This window comes from Dama dama, chromosome 15 (genome assembly GCF_033118175.1).
Source record: "Dama dama isolate Ldn47 chromosome 15, ASM3311817v1, whole genome shotgun sequence".
In the NCBI taxonomy this organism is placed as follows: domain Eukaryota; kingdom Metazoa; phylum Chordata; class Mammalia; order Artiodactyla; family Cervidae; genus Dama; species Dama dama.
In genome coordinates this window covers 53,907,636-53,930,970 of record NC_083695.1, presented here as the reverse complement: position 1 = coordinate 53,930,970, position 23,335 = coordinate 53,907,636, and the positions used below count along the sequence as shown (strand labels likewise).

Genomic DNA, 23,335 nt, shown 5'->3' with positions numbered 1-23,335 from the left:
ACTTATTTTGACTACAATGATAAGAATCGATACTAAATTTGAGATGAATGAATTAGTAGTGTGATCATCCAAGATGATCACATTATGTTTGCAGACCTACCTAACATTCACAATTATAACCCTGAATGTGTTACATATATAATATAGGAGTCACAATGCTTATATTCTTTTCCAAGAGTTCTTTTCACAGTTTTCTTCTGTATTCCATATTTCTCCTAATTCAAAAGGACTATAATTTGATAAAATAGTAGCAATTGTTTCTCACCCAAGATGAATGTATGAAGCAAAAGACAAATTCATCCATATGCCAATATGCAAAGACAAACAGGTTAAGTCTCAGTCTCATGAAAAAAAAAAAAAGAGGAAAAAAAAGGAAAAGACCAAGGTGTCCCTATAAGCCACAAAGTCTGGCCACAGAGTTCATAAAAATTAATAGACAGGCTGAAGATATATATTCTAGGACAATGTTTTCCAAACATCAGTGTCATAAAATATCTGAAGGAAATATGGCAAAAAAACATAAATTGCCAGCATTATCCAGTTATTTTGAGGTACAGTCCAGTAATCTTAATTTATAACAAGCTCCTACCTTAGCTTTTTCAGATGGAAACATTTATATGCATTTATGGAAGAAATGCAGGAAAATATGGCCCATGGGAATGGTAGGATCACGGAGGAAAGAAAAAATTAACAAAGAGTCATTGAAGTCTAAACCTATTAAATAACCTCAAAAATGTTAAATAATATTTATATTCTACCTATATAGATGTCCTTTCCATTTTCCATATTCAAATAGTTTATTACTAATAAATTATTTTTGTAATGGAATAATACACATCTTTTGCGTGTGTGTGTTGTTAAGCACTTCTATTGCAATACAACTGATTCACAATTTTGTGTTAGTTTCTGCTGTACAACGTCAATCAGCCCTATGTATGTGTGTGTCCCCTTCCTGTTTAGTCTCCCTCCTGCCCCCTCGCTCCATCCCTCTAGGTCATCACAGGGAGCTGAGCTCCCTCTGCTATAAAGCAGCTTCCTGCTAGCTATCTATTTTACACCTGGTCATGTATATATGTTAATGCTACTCTCTCAGTTCACCCCCCCACTCCTTCCCACTCTGTGTTCACAAGTCCATTCTCTATGTCTGCGCCTCTATTCTTGCCCTGCAAATGGTTCATCAGTACCATTGTTTTAGAGTCCATATATACACGTGTGTGTGTGTTAATATATGATATTTTTTTTTCTGACTTAATTCACTATGTATGACAGGCTCTAAGTTCATCCACATTACTACAGCTAACTCAGTTTCATTCCCTTTTATGGCTAACAACTCCATTTTGTATATGGACCACATCTTCTTTATTCATTCATCTGTTGCTGGACATCCAGGTAGCGCTCATGTCCTGGCTATTGTAAATAATGCTGCAATGAACATTGGGGTACATATGTCTTTTTGAGTTAGGGTTTTCTCAGGGTATATGCCCAGTAGTGGGATTGCTGGGTCATATGGGAATTCTATATCTAGTTTTTTAAGGAACCTTGCTTATTGGTAGAGAAATGTAAATCAAAACTACAAGGTACCACTTCACACTGGCCAGAAAGGCCATTATCAAAAAATCTACAAACAAATGCTAGACAGGGTGTAGAGAAAAGAAAACCTTACACTGTTGGTGGGAATGGAAACTGGTAGAGTCACTGTGGAGATCAGTACATCCATATCTTGATTTAAAAAACTGAAAGATGAATTTACACCACTTCTGGTATCTGGTATACCAGGGCAGGATGAAAAGTGAAAGTGTTAGTGGCTCAGTCGTGTCTGGCTCTTTGCAACCCCATGGACTGCAGCATGCCAGGCTTCCCTGTCCATGGAATTCTCCAGGCAAGAATACTACAGTGGGTAGCTACTTCCTTCTCTAAGGAAATCTTCTGGACCCAGGGTTCAAACCAAGGTCTCCTGCATTGCAGGGGAATTCTGAGCCACTAGGAAAGTCCCCCAGGACGGGATAGTGAGTGAAGTACTCAGTCGGGTCCAACTCTTTGCGACCCCATGGACTGTAGACTACCAGGCTTCTCCGTCCATGGGATTTTCCAGGCAAGAATACTGGAGTGGGTTGCCATTTCCTTCTCCAGGAGACCTTCCCAACCCAGGGATTGAACCCGGGTCTCTCGCATTGTAGGCAGATGCTTTACCGTCTGAGCCACCAGGACAGGATACTAGGAGCTTAATTTGCATGATGGATCTTAGTCCTCTCGGGAGAAATGATAGTAGAGACTTCAGCAGGATTTTGACTTCAGTTCACCAACCTCCTATATCCCTCCCTGAGGAATCCTCTGCCTCAGGGAAGGCAGGATTAGCCCTTTGGCTTGCTTTGGGCATTGAAAGGGGAGCCTGTCACTCTAAGCTCCCTGGGTAGCTCAGAGGGTAAAAAATCTGCTTGCAATGCAGGAGACTGGGGCTCCATCCCTGAGTTGGGAAGATCCTCTGGAGAAGGAAATGGCAACCCACTCCAGTATTCTTGCCTGGGAAATCCCATGCAAGATGGATCACATTCCCAATCGCCAGAGAGAGAAGCCTGGCAGGCTAAGGTCACAAAGAGTCACAAAGAGTCAGACACCACTAAGCAATTAACACACACATTACTCTAAGCAGGAATGTTAAAAGCCAATTCTTGCTTCAGTACATCCTCCCTTCCCTCTATTGCTGCAATGGGCAATTCTTCATCCATGGCTGATATGTCAGCTTTAGAAGCAGAGTGAGGACTGAAATCAAGAAAAGCAGAGCGCCTACCAATCCACAAAGGTTTTATGGTGGAATATATCGTTGTTTGGAAACACTAAGATTTGATTTTACCTATTTTAAGATCATAACCTTGCCCATTCTTGTTGATACAACTAGCAAGCACAGAATAAAGTCAAGGGCTGATTAGACTCAGTGTGGGAATTCAGCAATGTGAATAATCCATTCTCAAGTAGAAGATACCAGAATATATCACTAAACCCTGAGTGAGGGGGCAGTAAAGACTTGATAGAATTCACTCAAATTTCTAGTCCTTTGTTATAATGAAGATCGTTGTGCCAAACATACATTTTAACAGGGTAATGACGGAAACAGGCTTAGAACCCAGACCATCTAAAGTTGGTGCAGTAAGTTACTTGGGCCACTTGGGGCGAGAAGGATGAGGGTTAGTGGCCTGAGAAGCAAAGAGTCCTATAGAAATCACATAAGTCACAGGACTGGGAAATTTACAATTCCTAGGGAGAGCATTTATTCCTTTAGTAATAAAATTCTGAAAATTTAAGTTTCTTTTACTTTTTTGAACCTACTTTTCCTTATTTTTCAAAAGCAGAGTTTGGCATACTACAACCCATGGGCCAAATCCACTTCAACCCCCAGTCTATTTTCGTAAATAAAGTTTTATTGGAACAAAGTCAATACATATTGTCTAAAGCTCCTTTCACACCACAACAGCATGTGGGTTGAATAGTGAGAAAGAAGCAATATGGCAATGAAAGTCTAAAATATTCACTGTCTAGACTTTTCTGGAAAAGTCTACCAAACCCTATTCAAAAGAAAGAGCTTACAATAGACTGGTGATTTTCAAACTGAGTTTTCCATAAAACCTCAGGACATGGAAGTAATATCTTAGAGTTCACCAGAATGGAATAGGTAGGTAGGGAAAAACAGTTGAGTCTTGAACAGCACCTGAGTTATGAGCACAACCTCCGTGCAGTAGACCAGCTTGCAACCTCCCAGTCAGCCCTCTGCATCGACAGTTCTACATACAACTGACTATGGATTGTGTAGCACTATAGTATGTATTTAGTGAAAAACTTCATATAAGTAGATGGACACATGAAGTTCAAATCTGGGTTGTTTAAGCATCCATTGAATATGTGTTAAAGGAAGGGGATGTGCAATGAGTATGCTTCTCAAGCTCCAGAATTTTTTTATTGTTTTTAATTGCAAATATAATTATTTTACAAAGTTGTGTTCCCTTCTGCTGCACAACCACATGAATCAGCTATAAGTATACATATATCCCTTCCCTCTTGAGCCTCCTTCCTATCCCCCTCCCCACTCCAGATTTCTAATTCTGAGTCAATCAGAGAAATTCTGATATCTGTTTCACATATTAGGGATGTATGTGGCATTTCATTTTGAAGAAACTATTCTATTGTTTAGTTTTAATGTCTCAAAAACCACTGAACTAGATTAAATTTGGGATTCTTTTCATGTTCAAGTTTCCAGATATATGTGGTAGCTCATTTCTTAGGAGAAAAATTAATTTCAAAGATCCATAGGGATCAAAGTTAAGATAATAGTTTTATCTGGAGAAGTATAGACTGAGAGGGCACAAGAGGGGCTCTCGTAGGGTGCTGGTCATTTAATTTCTGGATCTGAATGGGGACAGGGGTGTGTTTCTTTGTGAACACTCATGAAATTGTATGTTTGCGTATTTTACCTAGATTAAGTTTACTTAAAAAGAATTGAAACATATAACAAAATAAAAGGATATGTATGCTAAAAGTTTTGAGCTTCATACTGCTTCTTTTCTCTGTGTCTGAGTTCAAGGGAACGTTACTACTTTGCTCTTACTCCTCGTGTGTAAAATTAATTTTCTCATGTGTAAAAATAACTTTTATAAATATATATATATATATATACATATTTAAAATCTCCACTCCTTTACTCCTTATCTCCTTCCAATCTATTCATATTCAGGGCCAATGCTTTTTAAATGCCCATTTTATCTTGGCATTCCTAGCTCCCTTCAACAGCTCCTGATGCCCTAAGGATGCAATCAAACCCCTAAAAGAAGGTAGCTCCCCATGCTCCTAACAGTGTGCTGAGCTTCCAGGCTTTCCAGTCATATATAGAACTTCGCATTCCTTTCTATCTTTCTACTTTTCAATGACCAACTCAACTTGTTCTGATCTCAGCACAGGCACAGGCATAACTACCTTCAGAAAACTCCCTTTGACTTACACTACTTTCTCCATTTAAATGCACTGGTTCAAAGTTTAGATACAAAGAAACATTGTTTGAATGACTGGAGAAGGACTCTGTGAAAGCCTAGAAATTTGTTTCCTTTATTCTTTTTGGCTGGGAGAGGTGATGGAAATTGTGTCATCTTGAGACTAACGGGAAGCAGCTAGAAAAGCAGTAATGTTATAGGGGTAATAGAAGGGCTCTTTGGAGGTAAGGTTATCACAGAGAAAAGAACAAATTTGGGCATACTTCACTTCAAAATATTTGATATGTGAAAAGATTAGCTTTACCCAGAAGACAATTTAAGAGTTGTTTATTTGTATTACAACAAGATGATTTTCTTTTTGACTTAAAATGATACATGGAAAGAAGTGGCCAAGATGATAAAGTAGGAAGACCTTCAGCTCACCAACTCCACAGGCACATCAAAATTACAAGTCTTTATAGAGCACCTAATTTTTAACTGGAGGACAATTGCTTTACAATGACGTGTTGCTTTCTGCCATACAACAATGTAAATCAGCTATAAACATACATATATCCCCTTCCTCTTGAGGCTTCCTCCCAACCGCCATCTCATCCCTCTAGGTCATCACAGAATTTCAAGCTGAGTTCCTTGTGCTACACAGCCGCTTCCCACTAGCTATGTATTAATATTTTGCATATAATAGTGTATATGTCAGTGCTACTGTCTCAATTTGTGCCTCCCTTTCCTTCTTCCATCGTGTCCACAAGTCCATTCCCTATCTCGCAGAACAACTATTGATGAGAAAGACCTAAAGACTGAAAGAAAAGATCTTCAATGACTAAAGCTATAAAGAAGGATCCACAGGGAAATGGGTAGGAGGGGTAGAAATGTTGTATAGTTAAGACCCCGAGTCCTGGAGGGGTAACCCAGAATCAGGATGATTATTAACATTATAGAGGTTCTCCCTAAGGAGTGAGGGATCCTAGCCCCACATCAGGATCATCAGCCCGGGGGTTTGGCACTGGGAAGATTTGCTCCTAGAATATTTGGCTTTGAAAGCCAGTGGAAATTTTGGAGAGCCAGAAGGCTATAGGAAATAGAGACTCTGTTCTAAAAAAGAGCCCACAAAATCTCACATGTTTTGAGACCCAGAGTAGAAGCAGTAATTTGAAAGAAGCCTGAGTCAACCCCACCTGCTGATCTTGGAAAGTTCTCCCACCCCTGCCAGAGAGGAAAGAGGCAACTGGAACTCATGCTGGGGATGCTGACACGGGTGGCAATCATTTTGGGGAGCGCCTACCATCACAACGACACTGATGCTGACAGCTGCTATTTTGGAATTCTCCCTCTAACTTGTCAGGACCAGAACCTGGCCCTGTCTACTGGCACTAGTCCTGGAATCCTCCAGGGATCTTGGTCCCATCCACCAACAAGTCAACACTAGATCCAGGACCTTTAGCCCCACAGTCAGTCACCCTACAATCCAGCCCCACCCAGTAGCAGACAGAAGCCTCTGAACAAGGCAGGGCCTGGAAACCAATCAGACTGGGGGCCAGCCACACTTTCCAGACTATCCAACAAAAATCAGCCTTCCACAATAGAAGGGCCCACCTAGCCCCCATAGCAAGCACCCCTTGAGCATATAGCTCTGGTGGAACAGAAGGGAGTGAGCTGGTGGGTTACAGAGATCTCTCCTACAAAACACCACTTCTCAGGGTACACAACACCTCACATGGGTTGGGAACCAGCACAAATCTATAACACCTCCCTAGGAAGCAGGGCTAAATCTAACTAGGGGTCTGGAAGGGTCTGCTGGAGAGGTGGAGGTTAACTGTCACTCACTGTGGGGGCAAGAACACAGGTGGCAGACTGGCCCCAGAAAATATTGATCAGCATACATTCTGGCAGAGATCCCTATTTCAGCACCGTGACCCAGCCCACCCAACAGCCTAAAGGCTCCAGAGCTGGTAAGCCTCAAGCCAAGCAATCAATAAAATAGGAACACAGTCCCACCCATCAGCAGACAGGGTGCCTAAAGTCATCCTGAGCTCACAGCTACCTCAAAACACACCCCTCAAAATGGCCCTATCCATCAGAGGAAAACAGCACAAGAGATGACTCTACACAGAGACATCACCAGATAGTCAATACTGAAATCAGACTGATTGTATTCTTCGCAGCCGAAGATGGATGGATAAGCTCTAAGTCAGTAAAACCAAGACCAGGAGCTGACTGTGGCTCAGATCATGAACTCCTTATTGCAAAATTCAGACTTAAATTGAAGAAAGCAGAGAAAACCACTAGGCCACATAGGTATAACCTAATCAAATCCCTTATGATTATACAGTGGAAGTGATAAATAGATTCAAGTGATTAGATCTGATAGAGTGCCTGAAGAACTATGGATCGAGCTTCATGACACTGTACAAATCGTTTTGATGGTGATCAAAATCATCCCAAGGAAAAAGAAATGCAAAAAGGAAAAATGGTTGTCTGAGGAGGTCTTACGAATACCTGAGCAAAGAAGAGAAGTGAAAGGCAAAAGAGAAAAGGAAAGATATACCCATCTGAATGCAGAATTCCAAAGAATACCAAGGAGAGACAAGAAAGCCTTCGTAAGTGAACAATGCAAAGAAATAGACAAAAACAATAGAATGGGAAAGACTAGAGATCTCTTCAAGAAAATCAGAGATATCAAGGGAACATTCCATACAAAGATGGGCACAATAAAGGACAGAAATAATACAGACTTAACAGAAGCAGAAGATATTAAGAGCAAGTGGCAAAAATACACAGAACTGTAAACAAGAAAAAAGTCTTAATGACCCGATAACCACAATGGTATGATCACCCACCTAGAGCCAGACATCCTGGATTGTGTAATCAAGTAGGCCTAAGGAAGTATTACTATGGACAAAGCTAGCAGAGGTGATGGAATCCCAGTTGAACTATTTCAAATCATAAAAGGTGATGCTGTGAAAGTGCTGCACTCAATATGCCAGTGAATTTGGAAAAGTCAGCAATGGCCACAGGACTGGAAAAGTTCAGTTTTCATTCCAGTCTCAAAGAAGGGCACTGCCAATGTTCAAACTACCGCACAACTGCACTCATGTCACATGCTAGCAAGGTAATACTCAAAATCCTTCAAGCGAGGCTTCAACAGTATGTGAACTGAGAACTTATAGATGTACAAGCTGGATTTAGAAATGGCAGAGGAACCATAGATCAAATTGGCAACATCCACTAGTTCATAGAGAAAGCAAGGCAATTCCATAAAACCATCTACTTCTGCTTCATCAACTATGCTAAAACCTTTGACTGTGTGGATCACAACAAACTGTGGAAAAGTTTTTAAACATGTAGGAATACCAGACCACCTTACCTGCCTCCTAAGAAATCTGTATGCAGGTCAAGAAGCAACAGTTAGAACCGGACATGAAACAATGATCTGGTTCAAAATTGAGAAAGGAGTATGTCAAGGTATGACGGGCTGCATAGTCACCCTGCTTATTTAACTTATATGCAGAGTTGTTGTTGTTGTTAGTCACTCAGTCGTGTCTGACTCTTTGTGACCCCATGGACCCCATGTAGGAGTCCACCAGGCTCCTCTGTCCATAGGATTCTCCAGGCAAGAATACTGGAGTGGGTTGCGATTTCCTTCTCTAATACACAGAGTACATCATGTGAAATGCTGGACTGGATGAATCTCTAGCTAGAATCAGGATTTCCAGGAGAAATATCAATAACCTCAGACAAGCAGATGACACCACCCAAATGGCAGAAAGCAAAAAGGAACTAAAGAGTCTCTTGATGAAGGTAAAAGAACAGAGTGAAAAATCTGGCTTAAAACTCAACATTCAAAAAACTAAGATCGTGGCATCTGATGCCATTACTTCATTGCAAATAGATGGAGAAAAAATGGAAACAATGATAGACCTTATTTTCTTAGGCTCCAAAATCTCTGTGGATGGTGACCGCATGACCATGAAACTACAAGATGCTTGCTCCTTGGAAGAAAAGGTACAATAAGCCTAGACAGCATATTAAGAAGCAGAGAGCTGCAGGAGTTGCTTGTATATTCTTGAGATTAGTCCTATGTCTGTTTCTTCATTTGCTATTATTTTCTCCCAATCTGAGGGCTGTCTTTTCACCTTACTTATAGTTTCCTTTGTAGTGCAAAAGCTTTTAAGTTTCATTAGGTCCCATTTGTTTAGTTTTGCTTTTATTTCCAATATTCTGGGAGGTGGGTCATAGAGGATCTTGCTGTGATTTATGTCGGAGAGTGTTTTGCCTATGTTCTCCTCTAGGAGTTTTATAGTTTCTGGTCTTACATTTAGATCTTTAATCCATTTTGAGTTTATTTTTGTGTATGGTGTTAGAAAGTGTTCTAGTTTCATTCTTTTACAAGTGGTTGACCAGTTTTCCCAGCACCATACAAGCAACTCCTGCAGCTCAATTCCAGAAAAATAAATGACCCAATCAAAAAATGGGCCAAAGAACTAAACAGACATTTCTCCAAAGAAGACATACAGATGGCTAACAAACACATGAAAAGATGCTCAACCTCACTCATTATTAGAGAAATGCAAATCAAAACCACAATGAGGTACCATTACACGCCAGTCAGGATGGCTGCTATCCAAAAGTCTACAAGCAATAAATGCTGGAGAGGGTGTGGAGAAAAGGGAACCCTCTTACACTGTTGGTGGGAATGCAAACTAGTACAGCCGCTATGGAAAACAGTGTGGAGATTTCTTAAAAAACTGGAAATAGAACTGCCATATGACCCAGCAATCCCACTTCTGGGCATACACACTGAGGAAACCAGATCTGAAAGAGACACGTGCACCCCAATGTTCATCGCAGCACTGTTTATAATAGCCAGGACATGGAAGCAACCTAGATGCCCATCAGCAGATGAATGGATAAGGAAGCTGTGGTACATATACACCATGGAATATTACTCAGCCATTAAAAAGAATTCATTTGAACCAGTCCTAATGAGATGGATGAAGCTGGAGCCCCTTATACAGAGTGAAGTAAGCCAGAAAGATAAAGAACATTACAGCATACTAATACATATATATGGAATTTAGAAAGATGGTAACGATAACCCTATATGCAAAACAGAAAAAGAGACACAGAAGTACAGAACAGACTTTTGAACTCTGTGGGAGAAGGTGAGGGTGGGATATTTCAAAAGAACAGCATGTATACTATCTATGGTGAAACAGATCACCAGCCCAGGTGGGATGCATGAGACAAGTGCTCCGGCCTGGTGCACTGGAAGGACCCAGGGGAATCGGGTGGAGAGGGAGGTGGGAGCGGGGATTGGGATGGGGAATACGTGTAAATCCATGGCTGATTCATATCAATGTATGACAAAACCCACTGAAATGTTGTGAAGTGATTGGCCTCCAACTAATAATAAAAAAAAAAAAAAGAAGCAGAGACATCACTTTGCCAACAATAGTCCATCTAATCCAAGCTATGGTTTTTTGAGTAGCCATGTGAGATATGAGAGTTGGACCATAAAGAAGACTGAGCACTGAAGAATTGATGCTTTCCAAACTTTGCGCTGGAGAAGACTCTTAAGAGTCCCTTGGACAGCAAGGAGATCAAACCAGTCAATCCCAAAGGACATTAACCTTGGATATTCATTGGAAGGACAGATGCTGAAGCTCTAATACTTTGGCCACCTGATGTGAAAAGCAGACTCACTAGAAAAGACCCTGATGCTGAGAAAGTCTGAGGGCAGGAGGAGGTGGGGCTGACAGAAGATGAGATGGTTGGATGGCATCACTGACCCAAATTACATGAGTTTGAGCAACCTCCAGGAGATACTGAAGGACAGGGATGCCTGGTGTGCTGTAGTCCATGGGGTCACAAATAGTCAGACAAGACTGAGCAACTGAACAACAACAAAAACAAATGTTGAATCAACCACATTTGAATAAATACCAACATTTTTGGCACTTAATGCATTTATCTGCAACTTTGTACATGTCTTATTAAAGCATTCTAATGTTTCATTAGAGTGTGATAGGCAGTATAGAAGGCACCTCTGTGCAGAGGGACAGAACATCTATTACAAATATTCCATGTGCTTCCCCCTGGAAGAGCAGATATAACACTTTGTGGTGACATTTTTAGTCCTGAGGTATTATTTCCTCTAGAATGTATTCTTTTATTTTACCTGATAGTTGAAAAGGTGGATCTTTATGAGGGGATCTTTTAGAAAGAGAAATTTTGCAACGTGTCATTTTTGAAAATTTTATGATAAACTTGCATTCACAATACACACAAGGTTGAAACAAAAACCAAAGAAAGCAAAATGTGAGTGATAATGACAATTATAAATTGAATAGTGAACCCTTGATCACTTTAAAGCTCTAACAACTTTGCATGGTGATGTTAACTGTATCATGCTCTAAAATATACTGATATGTCTCCCATCAACAATGTGTTAAAATGAAAATTACACTAGAAGGAACTGATAGTACAAAAATTAGGCAGAAAAATGAATCAGTGAACTGGAAGACAGAGTGGTAGAAATCACTGCCCTATAGCAGAATAAAGGAAAAAGAATGAAAAGAAATGAGGAGAGTCTCAGAGACCTCTGAGACAACATTAAACACACCAGTATTCTTATTATCTTTTCTCACTAGGAAAAGAGAAAGCGAAAGAACAAAAGAAAATATCTGAAGATTTAACTGAAAACTTACCTAAAATGAGAAAGAAAACACTCAAGTCTAGGAAGTGCAAAGAATCCCATTCACAATGAACCCAAGGAGGAACACCCCAAGAGACATATTAATCAAACTGACAAAAATTAAAGACAAGAAAAATATTAAAATCAATGAGGGAAAAGCAACAAATAACATACAAGGGAATCTCCATAAGGTCATCAGCTGATATTTCAGCAGAAACTCTGCAGGCCAGAAGGGAGTAGCATGAAATATTTAAAAGTAATGAAAGGGAAAAACCTACAATCAAGAATAATCTGCCTAGCAAGGGTTTCATTCATATTCAATGGAGAAATCCAAAGCTTTACAGACAAGCAAAAACTAAGGGAATTCAGCACCACAAAAGCTAAGAGAATTCAGTACCACAAAACCAGCTTTACAACAAAAAGCAAAAAGCTGGGGGTGGGAGGGTGGTGGGAGGTGTGTGGGGGTGGGTGGGTGGGAAATATTCACAATAAAAAAAAAGAAAATCTTAACTGGGAAAGCTCACTGGAAAAGGTCAGTTTTTTATTCCAATATCAAAGAAAGGCAATGCCAAAGAATGTTCAAACTACCCCACAATAGTATCCATTTCATATGCTAGCAAGGTAATACTCAAAATCCTTGAAGCCAGGCTTCAGCAATATAAAATCCAAGAACTTTCAGAGATACAAGCTGGATTTAGAAAGGGCAGAGGAACCAGAGATCAAATTGGCAATGGTCACTGAATCATAGAAAAAGAAAGGGAATTCCAAAAAAGCATCTACTTCAGCTCCATTGAATAAGCTAAAGCCTGTGACCATGTGGATCACAACAAACTGTGGAAAATTCTTAAAGAGAAGAAAAAAACCAGACTACCTTGTCCGTCTCCTGAGAATACTATGTGCAGGACAAGAAGCAACAATTAGAACTGGACATGAAACAACAGACTGGTTCAAAATTAGGAAAGGAGTACATCAAGCCTGTATATTGTCTCCCTGCTTATTTAACTTACATGCAGAGTACATCATGTGAAATGCCTGGCTGGATGACTCACAAGCAGGAAGCAAGTTTACCAGGAGAAATATCAACAACCTCAGATATGCAGATGATACAACTCTAACAGCAGAAAGAGGAGAGAAACTAAAGAGCCTCTTGATGAGGATGAAAGAGGAGAGCGAAAAAGCTGGCTTAAAACTCAATGTTCAAAAAACTAAGATCATGGCATGGTCCTATCACATCAAGGCAAATAGATAGGGAAATGTAGAAACAGTGTCAGATTTCATTTTCTCAGACTCCAAAATCAATGTGGACGGTGAATGCAGAAATTAAAAGATACTAGCTCCTTGGAAGAAAAGCTATGACAAAACTAGACAGAGTATTCAAAAGTAGAGACATCATTTTGCCGACAAGCATTTGTATAGTCAAAGCTATTGGTTTTTCTGCTTCCCTGGTGACTTAGACGGTAAAGAATCTGCCTGCAATGCAGGAGACCTGGGTTCAATCCCTGGGTTGGGAAGAGCCCTGGAGGAGAGCAAGGCAACCCACTCCAGTATTCTTGCCTGGAGAATCCCCATGGACAGAGGAACCTGGCGGGCTACAGTCCATGGGGTCACAGAGTCGGACATGACCGAGCAACTAAGTGTGTGGGTTTTTCCAGTAATCATATATGGATGTGAGAGTTGGACGATAAAGAAGATTGAACACCAAAGAGTTGATGTTTCTGAATTGTGTTGCTGGAGAAGACTCTTGAGAGTCCCTTAGACTGCAAGCAGATCAAACCAATCAATCCTAAAGGAAATCAACCCTGAATATTCACTGGAAGGACTGATGCTGAAGCTGAAGCTTCAATACTTTGGCAACCTGATGCAAAGAGTCAACTCATTGGAAAAGACTCTGAGGCTGGGAAAGAGTGAGGGCAAGAGGAGAAGGGGATGCAGAGGATAAGATGGTTGGAAGGCATCACTGACTCAATGGACATGAGTTTGAGCAAACTCCCGGAGATAATGAAGAACAGGAAAGCCTGGCATGCTGCAGTTCATGGGGTCACAAAGAGTTGGACATGACTTAGAAACTGAAGAACAACAACAGTAAAATCAGGAAAACATCCACACAGAAATATGATACATTGAGGAGAGTAATGCAGAGTACAAATGCAGGAAATGAGAAATGCCTTTGAAAGTAAGAGACCAACAGAGGGACTTCCCTGATGGTCCAGTGATTAGGAGCCCATCTGCCAATGCAGGAGACAAGAAAAAAAACTGCATAATGACCAAAAGATCAACCCAAAAAGATGACATAACAATTATAAATATGTATGCAGCCAATGTAGAAACACCTCAATATGCAAGGCAAATGCTAACAGCCATAAGGGGAAACCAACAGTAACATATTATAGTTAGAAACTTTAACAGCCCTTTTACATGAATGGACAGATCATCCAGGCAGAAAATCAGTAAGGAAACACAATCCTTATATGACACAGTAGACCAGATGGACCTAATTGATATTTGTATTATATTCCATTCAAAAGCAGCAGAATATACTTTCTTCTTGAGAACACATGGAATATTCTCAGGGATAGATCACACCTTGGACCACAAAGCGAGCCTCAGTAAATTCACAGAAATTGAAATCCTATCTATTCCCTAAGAAATGGAGTAGCTCTCATAATCAACAAAAAATTGATTTGCAGTTCAAAATGTAGTTCTTGGGTGCAACCTCAAAAATGCCAAAGTGATCAAGTCATTCAATATCACAGTAATTTAAGTCTATGCCCCTACCACTGATGCCAAAGAAGCTGAAGTTAATCAGTTCTATGAACCCTAGAAGACCTCCTAGAACTAACAACAAAAAAAGTTCTATTCATCACTGGGGTTTGGAACGACAGAGTAGGAAGTCAAGAGACAGCTAGAGTAATAGGCAAGTTTGACTTTGAAGAACAAAATGAAGCAGGGCAAAGGCTAACTAAATTCTGCCAAGAGAATGCACTGATCATAGCAAATACCCTTTTTCAACAATACAAGAGATGAGTTTACACATGTTGCATACATGCTTATTCATGTCTGACTTTTTTGCAACCCAACGGACTGTAGCCCACCAGGGTCCTATGTCCATGGGATTTTTCCAGGCAAGAATACTGGAGTGGGTTGCCATTTTCTTCTCCAGGGCATCTTCCCTACCAGGGATTGAACCCACATCTCTTGCATTTCCTGCATTGGCAGGCAGATTCTTTACCACTCAGCCACAAGTGGTCAATACTGAAATCAAATTGATTATAGTCTTTGTAGCTGAAGATGCAGAAGCTGTACACATTCAGAAAAAACAAAACCTGTAGCTGACTGTAACTCAAATCATCAGCTTCTCATAGCAAAAATCAGACTTAAATAAAATAAAGCGGGGAAAACCACTGGGCCAGCCAGGTACATCACAAATCAAATCCCCTGTGAATATGCAAGAGGAGAAGGGGACGACAGAGGATGAGATGGTTGGGTGGCATCATCAACTCAAGGGACATGAGTTTGAGCAAGCTCTAGGAGTTGGTGATGGACAGGGAAGCCTGGCGTGCCACAGTCCATTGGGTTGCAAAGATTTGGACATGACTGAGCAGCTGAACTGAACATGAATATGCACTGGAGGGAATGAATAGATTCAAGGGATCAGACCTAGTTAACAGGGTGACTGAAGAACTATGGACAGAGATCTGTAATATTGTACAGGAGGCAGCAAAAAAAAAAAAAAAAAAAAAACTCCAAAGAAAAAGAAAAGCAAGAAGGCAAAGTGGTTATCTGAGGAGGCTTTACAAATAGCTGAAGAAAAAAGAGAAGTGAAAAGCAAGGGAGAAAGGGAAAGGTACATCCAACTTAATGCAGAGTTCCAAAGAATAGCACAGAGAGATAAGAAGGCATTCTTCAATGAACAGTGCATGAAACTAGAAGAAAACAATAGAAGGGGAAAGTCTAGGATCTCTTCAGGAAAATTGGAAATATCAAGGGAAAATTTCACCCCAAAGATGGGCACATTAAAGGACAGAAATGGTGGAGACCTAGTAATACTAAAAGGGATCAAGAAGAGATGGAAAGAATACACAGAAGAACTGCAAAAAAAAAAAAAAAAAAAAGATCAGATTACTATAATGGTGTAGTCAGTCACCCAGAGCCAGGCATTCTGGAGTGTGAAGTCAAGTGGGCCTTAGGAAGCACTGCTGTTAATAAAGCTAGTGGATCAACAGGATTCCAGTAGAGCTAGTCAAAACACTAAAGGATGATGCCATCAAGGTGTTACATTCAATAATGTCAGGAATCTGGAAGACCCGACAGTGTCCACAGGACTGGAAAAGGTCAATTTTTATCCCAATTCCCAAGAAGGGTAGTACTAAAGAATGTGATAACCATCACACAATTGCACTCATCTCCCATACTAGTAAACTCATGCTTAAAAACTTGCATGCTAGGCTTCAGTATTATGCAAAACAAGAACTTCCAGATGTCCAAGCTGGGTGTAGAAAAGGAAGAGGAACCAAAGATCAAAGTGCCAACATTCACTGGATCATAGAGAAAGCAAGGGAATTCCAGAAAAACATCTACCTCTTTTTCATCAACTACACTAATGTTTTTGACTGTGTGGATCTTAACAGTCGGTGGAAAGCTCTTAAAGAGATGGGACTAGAAGACCATTTTACCTGTCTTCTGAGAAACCTGTATGCGGGTCAAGAAGCAACAGAACCCTGTATGGAATAAAAGATTGGTTCAAGATTGAGAAAGGAGTATGACAGTGCTGTCTGCTGTCACCCTATTTGTTTAATCTGTATGCTGAGCACATCATGAGAAATGCCAGGCTGGATGAGCCACAGGCTGGAATCAAGGTAGGCAGGAGAAACATCAACAATCTCAGATATGTGGATGATACCACTCTAACAGCAGAAAGCAAAGAAGAACTAAAGAGCCTCTTGATGAGGGTAAAGGAGGAGAGTGAAAGAGCCAGCTTAAAACTAAGTATTAAGAAAACTAAGATCATGGCATCTGGCCCCATTGAATGTGAATGTGAACGTGAAGTCGCTCAGTCATATCCGACTCTTTGTGACCTCATGGACTGTAGCCTACCAGGCTCCTCTGTCCAAGGAATTTTCCAGGCAATAATACTGGAGTGGGCTGCCACATTACTTTATGACAAATAGAAGGCAAAAAGGTGGAGGTAGTGACAGATTTTTTCTTCTGGGCTCTAAAATCACTGTGGATGGTGATTGCAGTCATGAAATCAGAAGACAATTGCTTCTTGGCAGGAAAGAGATGACAAACCTACAGTGTGTTGAGAAGCAGAGACATTACTCTGCTGACAAAGCTCTGTATAGTTAAGGCTATGGTCTTCCCAGCAGTCATGTATGGTTGTAAGAGGTAGACCATAAAGAAGGCAGAACACTAAAGAATTGACACCTTCAAACTGTTGTGCTGGAGAAGACTCCTGAAAGTCCTGTAGACAGCAAGGAGATCAAACCAGTCACTTTTAAAAGGGAAATCAACCCTGGATACTCACTGGAAGGACCGATGCTGAAGCTCTAGTATTTTGGTCATCAAACAGCCGATTCACTGGAAAAGTCCCTGATGCTGGAAAAGATTGAGGGAAGAACAAGAGGGCATCAGGGGATGAGATGGCTGGATAGCATCACTGATGCAATGGACATGAACTTGAGCAAACTTTGGGAGATGGTGATGGACAGGGAGGTCTGGTGTGCTTCAGTCCATGGGGTCACAAAAAGTTGGACATGACTAGGCCACTGAACAACAACAATAAGAAGAATCTTTTCTAACCACAACACTATAAGAAATGTAATTGATTAGAAATCAATTACAGGAAAAAAATGTAAAAAACACAAACATGTGCAGGGGAATCTAAACAATGTTACTAAACAACCAATGGATCACTGAAAAAATCAAAGAAGAAATTAAAAAAAAAAAAACTATTGAAAAATGACAATGAAAACACAATGATCTAAAACCTATGAACAGTACAAAAGTAGTTCTAAAAAAGAAGTCTATGCAATATAATATTCTCAGAAAATAAGAAAAATCTCAACTAAACAAGCTAAACTTACCCCCAAAGCAACTAGAGAAAGAACAAAACATTAAGTTAGTAGAAAGAAAGAAACCATAAAGATCGGAGAAGAAATAAATGAAATAGAGACAAAGAAAACAATAGCAAAGAACAAGTAAACTAAAAGCTGATTCTTTGAGAAGATAAACAAATTATAAATCTTTAGCCAGACTCATCAAGAAAAAAACAAGGAGAGGACTTAAATTAATAAAATTAGAAATTAAAAAGAAGTTACAATGGACAACACAGAAATACAAAGGATCAGAGACTACTACAAGAAACTATACGCAAATGAAATGGGAAAACTATAAGAAATTGATGAATAATTAAAAAGGTACAACCTTCCAAGACTGAAGCAGAAAAAAAAAAAATAGAATAATATGTATAGACCAATGACAGTTACTGAACTTGAAACTGTGATTAATAAATTTCTAATGAAAGTCAAGGATCAGATAGGTTCACAGGTGAATTCTGTCTAACATTTAGAGAATTAACACCTATACTTCTGAAACTCTTCCCAAAAATTGCAGAGGAAATAACACTCCCAAGCTCATTCTATGAGGCCACCATAACCCTGATACCAAACCCAGACAAAGATACCACAACATAGAGAATTACAGGCCAATATCACTGATGTACATAGACACAAAAGTTCTTAACAAATAACAGCAAACTGAATCCAACAACACATTAAAAGGATCATACACCATAATCAAGTGGAATTTACCCAAGGGATGCATGGATTCTTCACATATGCATATCAATCAATGTGATCAGTTCAGTTCAGTTCAGTCGCTCAGTCTTTGCGACCCCATGAATTGCAGTACGCCAGGCCTCCCTGTCCATCACCAACTCCCAGAGTTGACTCAAACTCATGCCCATCGAGTTGGTGATGCCATCCAACCATCTCATCCTCTGTCGTCCCCTCCTCCTCCTGCCCCCAATCCCTCCCAGCATCAGGGTCTTTTCCAATGAGTCAACTCATCACATGAGGTGGCCAAAGCACTGGAGTTTCAGCTTCAACATCAGTCCTTCCAATGAACATTCAGGACTGAGTTCCTTTAGGACAGACTGGTTGGATCTCCTTGCAGTCCAAGGGACTCTCAAGAGTCCTCTCCAACACCACAGTTCAAAAGCATCAATTCCTCAGCACTCAACTTTCTTTATGGTCCAACTCTCACATCCATATATGACTACTGGAAAAACCATAGCTTTGACTAGATGGACTTTGTTGGCAAGGTAATGTCTCTTGTTTTTTAATATACTTTCTAGTTGGGGCATAACTTTTCTTCCAAGGAGTAAGCATCTTTTTATTTCATGGCTGCAGTCACCATCTGCAGTGATTTTGGAGCCCAAAATGTAAAGTCTCTCACTGTTTCCATTGTTTCCCACCTATTTGCCATGAAGTGATGGGACCAGATGCCATGATCTTAGTTTTCTGAATGTTGAGTTTTAAGCCAATTTTTTCACTCTCCTCTTTCACTTTCATCAAGAGGTTCTTTAGTTCTTCTTCACTTTCTGCCACAAGTGTGGTGTCATCTGCATATCTGGGGTTATTGATATTTTTCCTGGCAATCTTGATTTCAGCTTTAGAGGTTACAAAATTAATACACAGAAATCTCTTGCATTCCTATCCACTAGCAATGAAAGACAGAAAGAGAAATAAGGGAAACAATCCCATTTACATTTGCATCAGAAAGAACAAAATACCTAGAAATAGACCTACCTAAGAAGGCAAAAGACGTGTACTCAGAAAACTATAAGATACTGATGAAAGAAATTAAATAAGACAGAAACAATGGGATATATACTATATTCTTGGATTCAAAGAATCAATATTCTGAAAATGACTACATTATCCAAAGCAATCTACAGATTCAACACAATTCCTATAAAACCACTGTTTTGGTTGCTGTTTAGTCTCTAAGTTGAGCTAGACTCTTTGCAACCCCCTGGACTGCAGCACACCTGGCTTCCCTGTCCTTCACTATCTCCTGGAGTTTTCTCAGATTCATATCCATTGAGTCAGTGATGTTATCCAACCATTCCTCTTCTCCTTTTGCTTTCAATATTTCCCAGCATCAGGGTATTTTCCAATAAGTCAACTCTGCATCAGGTGGCCAAGGTATTGGAGCTTCAGCTTCAGCATCAGTCCTTCCAATGAATATTCAGGGTTGATTTCCTTTAGGATTAACTGGTTTCACCTCCTTGCAGTCCAAGGGGCCCTCAAGAGTCTTCTCCAGCACCTCAATTCAGAAGCATCAATTCTTTGGCACTCAACCTTTTTTATGTTCCAACTCTCACTTCCATATGTGACTACTGGAAAAGTCATAGCTTTGACTAGATGGATCTTTGTCAGCAAAGTGATGTCTCTGCTTTTTAATAAGCTGTCTAGGTTTGTCATAGCTTTTTTTACCAAGAAGCAAGCATCTTTTAATTTCATGGCTGCAGTCACTGTCTGCAGTGATTTTGGAACCCAAGAAACTAAAATCTGTCACTGCTTACAATTTTTTCCCTTTTATATACAGTGAAGTGATGGGATCAGATGCCATGATCTTAGTTTTTTGAATGTTGAGTTTTAAGACTGCTTTTTCATTCTCCTCTTTCACTCTCATCAAGAGGCTCTTCAATTCCTCTTCACTTTCTGCCATTAGAGTGGTGTGAGATTTTTCAGACATAGATCTTAAAAAATGTACAATTAGCCTATACCGCTCCAGCTTTGCCTGGGCTGGGGGCCGGAGGCGAGCAGCAGCGCTCAGCGGGTCTTAGGTGTTCAGGCACTTCGTAGAGGTTGGCCGGGGGGCCTATGTCTCCTTTGGGCCTCATGCCGGGAAGCTGGTCGCGATTGTAGATGTTATTGACCAGAACAGGGCTTTGGTGGATGGACCTTGCACTCAAGTAAGGAGACAAGCTATGCCTTTCAAATGCATGCAGCTCACTGACTTCATCCTCAAGTTCCCACACAGTGCCTGCCAGAAGTATGTCCGGAAAGCCTGGGAGAAGGCAGATATCAATGCAAAGTGGGCAGCCACAAGGTGGGCCAAGAAGATTGAAGCCAGAGAAAAGAAAGCCAAGATGACAGATTTTGATCGTTACAAAGTCATGAAGGCAAGGAAAATGAGGAACAGACTAATCAAAATTGAAGTTAAGAAACTTCAAAAGGCAGCTCTCCTAAAAGCCTCTCCCAAGAAAGCCCTTGCTGCTAAGGGGGCAGCTGCAGCAGCTGCTGCCACTGCCAAGGTTCCAGCGAAAAAGATCACCACCAGGGGTAAGAAGGCTCCAGCCCAGAAGGTTCCTGCCCAGAAGGCCGCAGGCCAGAAGGCCGCACCTCCTGCTAAAACTCGGAAGGGTCAGAAAGCTCCATCCCAGAAAGCACCTGCTCCAAAGGCATCTGGCAAGAAAGCATGAGTCTGTAAGAGGCTATTCAAATCAGAATAAAGGTTCTTTTTGACGTGCTGGCAAATTAAAAAAAAAAAAAAAAATGTACAATTTGTATGGAAACACAATAGGCCCCATATAGCCAAAGTACTCCTGAGAAAGAAAAAGAGCTGGAGAAATCAGGCTCTCTGACTGCAGACTACGCTACAAAGCTACAGTAATAAAAACGAGATGATGCTGACACAAAAACAAAAATTTATATCAATGGAACAGAATAGAAAGTCTAGAAATAAACCCACACACCATGGCAAAGGAGGGAAAAGAATATACAGTGGAGAAAAGACCATCTCTTCAATAAATGGTGGTGGGAAAATTTAGCTACATGGAAAAGAATGTAATTAGAATACTCCCTAATACCATACACAAAAATAAAATCATCTGAAGACCTAATCATAAGGCTGGATATTATAAAACATTTAGAGAAAAAAATAGGTAGAAACCTCTCAGACATAAATCACAGCAAGCTCTTTTTTAGTCCACCTCCTGGAGTAATGAAGATAAAAACAAAAATAAACAAACAAGACCAAATTAAACTTAAAAGCTTTTGCACAGCAAAGGAAACCATAAAAAAGGAATTCTCAGAATGGAAGAAAATATTTGCTAATGAACCAACAGACAAGGGATTCATCTATAAATTATACAAACAGTTCTTACAACTCAGTATCAAAAATCAAACAACCCAATCAATAAATGGGCAGAAGACCTAAAGAGACACATATCCAAAGAAGATATACAAATGGATAATAAACACAGGAAAAAAAGCTTGATTTTGCTCATTATTAGAGAAATGCAAATCAAAACTATGATGAATTATCATCTAACACAAGTCAGAATTGCCATCATCAAAAAATCTACAAACAATAAATGCTGGAGAGGATGTGGAGAAAAAGGAACTCTCCTGCACTGTTGGTGGGAATGTAAATTGATATAGCACTATGGAGAACAGTACGTGAAATGAAAGTCACTCAGTCGTGTCTGACTTTTTGTGACCCCATGGACTACACAGTCCATGGAACTCTCTAGGCCAGGATACTGGAGTGGGTAGCTGTTCCCTTCTCCAGGGGATCTCTCCAACCCATGCATCGAACCCAAGTCTTCTGCATTGCAGGAGGATTCTTTACCAGCTGAGCTACCAGGGAAGCCCATGGAGAACAGTATGGAGATTCCTTAAAAAACTAGAAATAAAACTACCATATATCCCAGCAAGCCCATGAATGAGCACATACCGTGAGAAAACCATAATTAAAACAAACAAACAAACAAACAAAAAACACATGTACCCCAATGATCACTGCAACACAATTTAAAATAGCTAGGACATGGAAGCAACCTAGACGCTCATTGACAGATGAGTGGATAAAAAAGTTGTAGTATATATATATATACAATGGAATACACTCAGCCATATAAAGAATGCATTTGAGTCAGTTCTGGTGAGGTGGGAGAAACCACAACCTGTTTTACAGAGTGAAGTAAGAAAAAGAAAAACAAACATAATGTATTAAAGCACATATATGGAATCTAGAAAAATGGAACTGATGAACCTATTTAAGGGCAGGAATAGAAGCACAGACATAGAGAACAGACTTGTGAACACAGCAGGGGAAGGAGAGGGTAAGGTGGATTGTGAGAGTAGCCCTGAAACAAATATGACCACGTGTAGAATAGGTAGCTAGTGAGAAGTTGCTGTATCACACAGAAAGCTCAACTCGGGGCTCCTTGACAACCTAGAGGGGTGGTAGGGAGGGCCAAGATGGTGGGACAGAAATATATTTATCTAATTTAATTAAGATGACCATTATATCTACTACTGTGGGCAAAAATTGCATAGAAATGGAGTAGCCCACATAGTCAATAGGAGTTCAAAACGCAGTACTTGGGTGAAGTCTCAAAAATGACAAAATGATCTTGGTTCATTTCCAAGGCAAAATATTCAATATCACATCAATCCAAGTCTATGCCCTAACCACTAACACTGAAGAGGCTGAAGCTGAATGGTTTTAAGAAGACCTACAGGACCTTCTAGAATTAACACCAAAAAGATGTTCTTTTCATCAATAGAAGACAGGAATGCAAATGTAGGAAGTCAAGAGATACCTGAAGTAACAGGCAAGGCTGGCCTTGGAGTACAAAATGAAGCATGGC

General features: G+C 40.2%; 1 protein-coding gene across 1 annotated transcript; it reads left to right on the top strand.

Moving 5' to 3' along the window:
* The first annotated feature begins 3,099 nt into the window (after positions 1–3,099).
* LOC133069875 (large ribosomal subunit protein eL14-like) lies at positions 3,100–21,203 on the top strand. Its single transcript, XM_061161334.1, has 2 exons — positions 3,100–3,144; positions 20,522–21,203. The coding sequence occupies exons 1-2, from the start codon at positions 3,100–3,102 to the stop codon at positions 21,158–21,160; spliced, it is 684 nt and encodes a 227-aa protein (XP_061017317.1). The 3' UTR covers positions 21,161–21,203.
* Positions 21,204–23,335: the final 2,132 nt, after the last annotated feature.